The sequence below is a fragment of the Henckelia pumila genome, chromosome 3 (genome assembly GCF_033568475.1).
Source record: "Henckelia pumila isolate YLH828 chromosome 3, ASM3356847v2, whole genome shotgun sequence".
NCBI classification, from domain to species: Eukaryota; Viridiplantae; Streptophyta; class Magnoliopsida; order Lamiales; family Gesneriaceae; genus Henckelia; species Henckelia pumila.
Genome location: NC_133122.1, coordinates 37,261,968 through 37,271,127, shown reverse-complemented (window position 1 = coordinate 37,271,127; position 9,160 = coordinate 37,261,968). Strand labels below are relative to the sequence as shown.

General features: G+C 33.8%; 1 protein-coding gene across 3 annotated transcripts; it reads right to left on the bottom strand.

Moving 5' to 3' along the window:
* Positions 1–557: 557 nt before the first annotated feature.
* LOC140887024 (alpha-L-arabinofuranosidase 1-like) lies at positions 558–8,447 on the bottom strand. 3 transcript variants are annotated; one of them, XM_073294023.1, is made up of 19 exons: positions 8,334–8,447; positions 8,055–8,180; positions 7,015–7,223; positions 6,277–6,331; positions 5,650–5,861; positions 4,724–4,845; positions 4,475–4,622; positions 3,945–4,014; positions 3,401–3,546; positions 3,243–3,288; positions 3,098–3,150; positions 2,438–2,582; positions 2,227–2,345; positions 2,053–2,124; positions 1,870–1,973; positions 1,561–1,617; positions 1,259–1,457; positions 954–1,100; positions 559–770 (listed from the first exon to the last, which is right to left on the bottom strand). In XM_073294023.1, the coding sequence occupies exons 3-19, from the start codon at positions 7,189–7,191 to the stop codon at positions 621–623; spliced, it is 2,022 nt and encodes a 673-aa protein (XP_073150124.1). In that variant the 5' UTR covers positions 7,192–7,223; positions 8,055–8,180; positions 8,334–8,447; the 3' UTR covers positions 559–620. The 3 variants fall into 3 exon arrangements, with proteins under 3 accessions (XP_073150125.1, XP_073150126.1, XP_073150124.1); XM_073294024.1 differs by having other exon boundaries at positions 558–770; positions 7,015–7,234; positions 8,055–8,395; XM_073294025.1 differs by lacking the exons at positions 8,055–8,180; positions 8,334–8,447 and adding an exon at positions 7,838–7,867 and having other exon boundaries at positions 558–770.
* Positions 8,448–9,160: the final 713 nt, after the last annotated feature.

The window sequence follows — 9,160 nt, the reverse complement described above, 5'->3', positions numbered from 1 at the left end:
AAATAATTTAAAATATTTTTTTTTACTTTTTAACTGAAAAATTTCAAAACTTAATTAAACGCATCCTTGTACACATACGACTTATTTTAATTTACATCAAACTAACAAAAACTAGATTAATTGATCATAGCTTTCAAAGCTGAATTCTCATAAATCGGTGTTAATAAAATAACTTCTACCAAGAGATTAAATTGTTTCGTAAATTAATTCTTTAATTAATTAAATCAATGACTATATGAAATAATTTCACCCATAATTTATCGTGTATATCTATCTAATTATAAAAATACACCATTTAGTCAATAAATAAATGTATTGAAATTTAACATAATTTAAATCAAATTGATCAAGGATATTGTGGTAACAACAGTCGCGCATTTTGGTATTTAGAGTTGTTGGATATGGGATTTGGAAAAATTAAATTAAAAAAACACTAAAGTTTTACTTATGATTGTTGTAAAAAAAATAAATTCTTCTTATTTTATTATTAAATTTGCTAAAATGTCCTTTTGATCTCAAAATAATTTAGTGAACTCAGTATATATAAAATTAATGAACACCATCACATTTGAATTGCTGTTTTTATTATACACCTAAACATTCAACAACATATATTATCACTAGTGTGAGGATCTCAGAACAGAATCAGACCCTACAATCCTGATATTGTTCGGGTTTATTGGCAAGTCGATGGATGTTAAAGATCGCGGAGAAAGCACGATATCCATCTCCTCCGCAACGTCTTCTAGCAGACTGTTGATAGGCACAATCTGCACAACAGTACAAGAAGTAGAGATTAGCATTCGTGTGTGCACGTAGTGACGGAGCCAGAAATTTTAACTTCGATTACTGTTACTAGGATCTCAGCAACTGGTATTCGCAGCAAATTATGTATCGGTGAGCCAATGATTTTCCAGGATTTGCATGTTGTTAGAAAGTGGTTTTAAGAGTACCTTATCAGGATGTTCGAAAGAATTCTCATCCATATAATCTGTGGATGTTAACTCAGTCTTGATCGATCCTTGTGACGGAATCGAGTTCAGCTCCAATCCATCTATAGATATTTGAAGAGTCACACTATTGATCCCAAAATTAACCACCTGCAGTATTAAAGCACCTCCTTGGTATTAGTGTTAAACATTAAATTACATGTATATTAAAATTTGATAATTAAATTATTGGATTATACACAGTTAACTTAAACTCATGCCACATGCATGTACTACTAGTAGGTGGTGGAAAAAGGAAAGGAGCATACCTTGACTCTCAAGTATTTGATGTTATCCTCTGTATTCGTCCACATAACCGCGGAAGCAATGAGAGAACTCTCCACGCCAGCTTGAAGGGTTGCATTAAGAAGAGTTGCGCCGTTTGATTCCTTGAAGAAATGTTGCATCCAATAACTAGGAGTTCCATACGCCTTGGATGAGTCAAAGACGATAGCATCAGGATTCCACCTAAACGAAAGCGAAAACATTTCGACTAAGAAACAGATCACAAGTAAAGATTATAAAGAAGTTATCAAGAAAGGAAGGAAGTAGGGGAACAAAACAAACTTACCTTCTGTCATTTGTATTCACAAACAATGGCGCGTAGCTTGCCATTTCTACTACATCACTGCATTGTAGGAGCAAATGTCAAGCTTTCGATATTTATTATACTACAACATAGAGTCAGAATAACTGCTGGTACAAAGTACACAAAATCAAACACTATATTCTCCAAACAAAAGCTGCGTTTTTTTGAAATTTATCCTTCGGAGAAATCCAGGTTTGGAAATGTGGTGAGTACGGAGTTGAAGGGAAAAAAGCAAAGCCTGAAAAGCAAGCAAGGTAATCATCGCAAATACAAGTTTGAAAAGCGTAATACCAGTTCCTTTCAAGCCCAATAAGAAATCCGGCTTCAGCCAGAGCTGCTAAGAGACTACCCTTGCCAGCATCATCTCCCGTCACGGCATATTCACTGACAAAAGCCTGCATCATTTACAATGCAATTTGAAGAATCATTATTTACTAAACCTATTGACAAATCTTATACGAAAGTGTTTCAAACCTTTGGACCTCCTCGTGGCGCTTTATCAAATTTTCTAGCTGCTCCAAACACAATTTTTGCATTTTGGTAAATCTGGCAGCGTAATATATACGATAAAGAATAAATAAATGATTAGCGTGTTGCGGAAAACCGAAGTATTTCTCAATTGCTTGAAACGAAAGTCTTCGTTCTTACATGATAGTCATAATAATGAGCTGGGTGATGCAATAGTTCAGAAGAGCCATCACAATTAGAGATTACTTTGATGTCTGGATATGTATGACTAATGGCGTCGTAGAATTTGAGGTAGCTACCTATATCATTAGAAAATAAAATTATGTAAACGTATTGCTTTACTAAAAAGTAGATTAAATAACAAAAGCATTATCTCTAAAATAGTTCCCACCGTTGTAATCTTGCCTCTCACAGTCCTCATTCCCCACTGCAACATATCTCAGATCGAAGGGTTCAGGGTGTCCCATTGATGCTCGAACAGAACCCCATTTTGACTTAGGACTTCCCCTCGCAAACTCAATTCCATCTAGAATCTCCTGCATTTTAAGCGAAACATTTAGTAGGGTAATACAATTTGGTGGGGCTAAAGTTTAAGTGCAACTAAAGCTTGTTATATAGGAAATTTCTAGACAACAAAACTTTCTTCCTTTCCTGCATGTGTAACAGTAGCGCAAAAGGGTTATAACCTGTCCCACATTTGATTGTGGGAGGGGCTTGAATAGATATATAAGAATTTAAGAAGATATAATACTCTTTGACAACATGATGTAAAAACAAGAACTAATACGATTAATTACTGCGAGAGTTCATTGTGTGGAGTCTCACTTGTGTGAGCACGCGCCCGCAGACCCGAGACATGACAGAGTGTTTGGCATAAGTTAGATTTCCTTATTATCAATTAGATAGTGGCAAGTGAAATCAAATAAGCCACCCTGGATTGCTTTAATTTTCCACATTCTTGAAAAGTGTTTAACAAAAAGTAACATATATATCTAAAGCAAAAAAGAAAACCTCTTTCAAAAAAAAAAAAAAAAAGAAAACCCATACATACATGCACGAAAGGTAGAATGGCAGAAGTGTCAACATGGTCATTGTGACTAATTCCTGAATCATCAAACACGACAAGAAGAGAAGAGGGGAGTCAAAAATCAATAGAGCATGTTCCAAGGGAGAATTAAATGTAGCACAAAAAGTACCATTGTTGAACACCCATATAGGTAATGCGCCCAAGTCCTCAGCAAGCTGGAGAAAAGTGGTGAAAAAAGGGGTGATGACGAAAAAAATGACAAATTAAGATTTTCACGGAAATTATAATGCATGCTTATCAAATGTGAGGAAAATTGCTCATATACACCTGTAGAAATTCAAAATGACCGAGCCCCTCATCGGTCCAGTAATCCCAAACATCACCAAAATGACCGGGTCTCTCCTCCCACGGTCCAATAGTTTCTTTCCAGCGGAATGCATTTCTTAACCAATCACCTTCAACAAAGCAACCACCTAACATACGGATATCAAGCACGTTAGATTATCAAGCACGTTAGATCTACGTTAACGCAGTCACACACATCAGGACTTAAAACTGCAAGATAAAAATACAAAATTTTCAGAAAGAAATATTAAAACGAGTATGATGTGCGAAACAGAAGATATAATAGTATGAAGCCCATGCCTTCTTGAAGGCGCTCTTGCCTGACCGTGCTACAAGCCTCATATGTTATTTATTTGGATCTTTGACATTTATTTCTTACCACTTTTAATCTTCTTAATTTGTACTGCTTTCTCAACTCGATGGGAGTAAAAGCCAAGAGAAGGTATAGAGCTTGATAAATGTGATACAATGTCCAAACTTGAAAATATAAAACTTAATTCATGTAGTGAAGGCATTATAGCATTACCTGGAAACCTTAAAAATCCAGGGCTTAAATCTTTCAGCGTCTTAAAAAGATCCTTGCGAAATCCATGCCCCTGTATCCAGAGAAAATCACTAAAAACAGAGTTGAACATAAACCCTTGGTGATATAAGTAAAATACCAAGACAAAGTGCTCTATCTGAGATTTTTACTTTGATTTTAAGATGGGAACATCAGAGAAACAAATTAAAAAATTGTATTTTCTTAGTCGCTTTGAAAGCAAATTAAGAACAACTCCAGATAACAAAAGCTCCTTGCCTTAAAGGCTCTAAAGACCAAGACCCCAGTTTTGTTTCAAATGGAGTCAAAATCTCTATATTCGCCAGTTTATCAATGTGTATTGTTTAAATCACCATAACCTTTTTAAATAGTTTCACTGAATTCTGAACTTTCAAAAGCACAGAAACACAAGAAGCGGAATGATAATTGACATTATCATGCTCAAAAGAGTATTCATAATTCAAGTGAAACTATACAATTAACTCCGAATAGAAATTTATCACAAATACATTTACCTTATATGTATCTACAGGCATCAATGATACTTGATCAAACCATATGACGCCTTTACTGGTTGTAGTCAGTTGAAGTCTCGAGCTTGCACTTGTTCCTTTTGCTTGCATCAACACCTCCATCTTTGTCCAATTTGAAACATCAGAAGCTCTGCAAAACCATATACGAAACAAAAATGTGTCCAAATAAGGCTTCTATAAATTGAAGACTATACATTGAGAGGCTATAAGTGGAGAGCCATCAATTCTCACATAATATTAGCAGTAGCCAGTGTCTTCAGTTCAATTGACCCAACCAATGATGCAGTAATGTTAACTGACTGTGATGCACGAACATAAAGAACCAATTTATAAGTCTTCCCTAGTTCAATATTCTGCAACAGAGATCACAACACAGTTGGCAAACAATCAGCGAAATGTGAGAACGGAATTGATTGTCCGTAGAAAAGAATATTAAAAATGTATTTTTTTTCCTAGCATCAGCTGCAGAGATGGCTCCACTGTAAGCTAATAGCTTGATTATAATGGAGCACAATCAAAGAAACAATAACTCTTATTATCGAGTACCTCCAATTAAATAAGAAAGATTGAAATGGTTAAATTGGAATGATACAAAAAAAGATAAAAATGGGCATTGGGCAGGAATGACACACATAAAAAAAAAAAAAATGGACCACACATATCCACAGGGATGATCATAACATTAGATTTTAAAAAAACAATTTATTAAGCTAGGCCTTTTAGACTGTTATTTTTTTTAAAAAAAAATTTATGTTTAAGTATGTTAATTGAAAATCATTTCTTTTTTAACTTTTTAAATTTTAGAGAGAAGTGAAGCAAAAGCCGTGAAAAGTCATATTTTTTTATTTCATGATTTTTGTTTTTTACCTTGCTTCTAAAATTTCATAATCCAACCAAAACTACAACTATCGTGAAAATGAAAATACACATATTGTTGAAGGCAGAAAAAATGTTTTTCTGAAAAATCTTCTCCATCTAAAACACTCAAAGGATTAATTACATACAAATAAGAACATGATCAACGATTCAAAATTCCCTTAGTTTTGAAGGAAAATCAAACAATCATAATGTTCAGTAGGAAGACGACGGTCAATTAGACCGTTAGTGATCAGGAGGCAAAACTTTTTCAAATATATCTGGCAGAGATAGACCCTTACCATTCCCCAGAAGCCAGGATTGAATATACCAACTCCTCCAGCTGGACACGTTTCGGGGACACCATGGTCGCAAAGCACTTCCATTCGTAAAGCAATTTTGTTTCGATCAAAGCATGATGAACGTTCAGTTGATACTATTACCAATGAGTCATCCCCAATAACAGACCAAGGATCAATATTTGAAGGAGTGTTGGAACCCCCAGCTTCAAATCCTGCAATTAAATTAAGTCACGTTAACTGTCTTAACCTATGCTACAATCTAAAAGAATCCCCAGCGTTTAAAGATTTTCAGAACCTAGCAATTTCGGATTTATTAAGGGATTGGTCGTTTATTTTCTGTTGATGTTATAAGTTTTGTTAGGTTCTTTCACTATTCGCGGATGTCTTGCCCGCACTTATCTTGTAATTTCTTACATTATGATATATTATATAAAGTTTCTTATCAAAAAAAAAAGAATCCCCTTTTAATACGCCATGACTACTTCTTCAAATCACCAGACCCAACAGTGGAAAACTAGAAAAGAAAGTAAAAGTAGCTTGAAGAGTAATTGTCATATAAACAAATGCATTAAGAATGGTGCGTATGGTTGTTTGTTGCATGAAAAACACAAGGAAATTCTTGCTGACCTCTGTTGCAGACAAGTTCGGCCCAAAGTCCTCCTGCTCCAGCATGATTAATCTCCTGGAATATCAAAGAGTAACATGCTGCAGGCTCAATACATTAGAGCTGACAACCATTATTTACAGTAGGTTCGGAAAGGACAAGTGGTGTTAGACGTTTCAGTTACATAAGCAGTGCTACAGGCCATGTATCTTTTGGCTTATATTCTACTGGGATTCAGCCTAGCATTTGGTGAATGGTGTTTCAAAAAAAATTACAACAAATATAAGAGGTATAGGGAAAAAACCCAGCTCCTACCATCCTCAATGTCAGAACTGGAATTACCAGTTTTCCTTTCAAGCATCCCCCAAAGGATCGGCAACATAAGCCAAAGCACCAGGGCTAAATAATGTTTTCTGGACAAATGTCTTATAAAATAACACAAACTTAAAGAACACATCTCATTCGCAAATTTAAGAGGCAGAGCCAACATCCCGAGATTGAGGAAGCATAATATACAATTAACATTTTTATAATTTTTTACGCCGACTATAGCTTGTTTGTAGCTCTAGCAAAATGATCAATATTATGACCTATTGACTAATAACATGACAAGTGATGTGCCAATTAACATTCATTTAAACTAAGAACATATATTGCATCTGCCTTTTAAGATAAGAATACAATGATGTTTCTGCTGCTATCACAAGCAAAAAACACAGACAACATCGATCAGTACTTTCTTCATGGCTGATTAATCTAACCTCGAAAAATATACCAAACATTGTCTTTGGTATCTCCTTTGCTGATGCTTCTGAGGCATTTATAAAAAGTGCAACAGTCTGGTTTGCTTCAATTCTCGAAGCAGAAGATTGACAGATAGCACTCAGCAAAATGAAAAGTAGAAGAAGAATATGGCTCAAGGGGGTATTTGCATCCATTTCGTCCTAAATGCATCCAGAGCTTGTGCTACCTATTTATACACTAACAACAATGCTTGCTCAGTTGTCCATATCAATAAACAGGGAACAAAGCGAGTCGATTGACAGAAGAAAAGTACAAATTATAAACGAAGAGCTTATCTTTTACAACAAACTTCGTCTTATTGAACGCTAGAAAGCATTTTGCCAGGATGGTGAACTAACCAATTGCATAAATCCAAAATATCCACCTTTCTTCTTTCACTAAAGTTACTTTCAAATGGTTATTATTCAATAACTTCATCGATGCATGTATAACTTGCGTATGCATATAAAAGGAGAGCAACCAAAATAATTGTAAATCTTACAAAAGAAACATTCTTTTCTTACAATAACTTGTCAAATATTTGATTGAATCCACGGCTCTTTCATTCCTTAATCCTTATTTAACCATTGAATGATAATACTGTAAGCCGTTCAAGTAGGCCTGATCAACACTTAAAGACACAATCCATAATGCATTTTATTTCATTTCGCATACTCTTTTTTAAGTTTATGATCAATCAGCCCAAATTCACCCGTGTCATCTTTCAGGTAACTGACCATCATGAAAAGAATTTTTCTACTTCTAGACAACTCCATCATTTCAGAAATTGCAATCACTTACAGCGCGTTTAGATACAGAAGCTTTTCAAAAGCGTTTTCCTTGACAATCATTTTCTTAAAGTTTGATGAAGAAAATTATTTATTACTCTTGCTTAGACAACACTTAAATAAATTTCGCTATTAAAGCACACACTTTCAACTTGTGGCTTATATTTCCCGAGTAATTCCGCAAAGATTAAAACTTTATCCCCTCATGCATATCAAATAAAGAACTTTACCTGGAAATCGGTCAAACCCAGAAAAATCTTGGATTGATGCTTCGTATATCCGTGTGCGCGACTACTGTGTGTGAGAGAGAAGGGAGTGGTGGACTTCAATGCTTGCAGAAAAACGTGACCTGATGGCTGATGGGTAGAATACAAAATATACAATATATAGTTTGTTGGATTTTATTATCATTTATGGGAAATTTTGATGCAAAACACTCTCAGTGGGTGTGTGAATTACTGTGTGCGTTTTGTATTGCTTGAAGGGTGAAGCCAGAAAAAACAAAAAACCTTGATTTTGACCCGATCTTTGCTTCAACGTAAGCAGATGTTTGCCATGGCTTGTACGCAGCAGGTTTGTTACACAAATTCTTGCTTTGAAGCTTCTTTTTATTTATTTTTTCCTTTTAAATTAATTAATAAACCTTTTTACCCCAATTTTCTAATAATCTCCTCTTTCTTTCTTTCTTTTGTTTTTTGTTTTTGTGTTTTGTTTTTTACTCCAATTTTAATGTAATCATCCATTCCATTTGTCGGAAGTTGAGGAGTATGTGTAATTGTCACTAACTTTGCTGATTATATTATCAATTGCTTGAAGAATAAAAATTCAGCACAATAGTATAGAATTCCAGTGAAATTAGTTACATACAAAAATTGTCACGTTCTCACCACTCGTTGAATTGCTATTCTAATAAGTCGTTATATATATATATATATATAAAGTCCGGGTTTTTTAAAAGAAAAAGAAAATTGTAAAATTAAAAAAATACAAAAAAATATAGTGTTTTCATACATAAATATAAATAGACACTAAAATGCAACAAATACATCGATTTTAAAGGTATGTGACATTTTTTTAAATAAAAAAACATCAAAGCTCACAAAGTTAATATAATTTTGGTAAATAAGAAAATATTTACTGACTAAAAAATATAAAGTCATATAAAATGACTAATTTGCCTACTAATTTTGTTTTGTTGTAAATTAAATTATGATATAATCGTAATTTTATTTTAAATTTTACCAATTAATTAAAATTTAGTTAATTAAAAGACATCTAGTCATCTATTATAATAATATAGTAATATATATATATATATATATTTATATATTAGTAT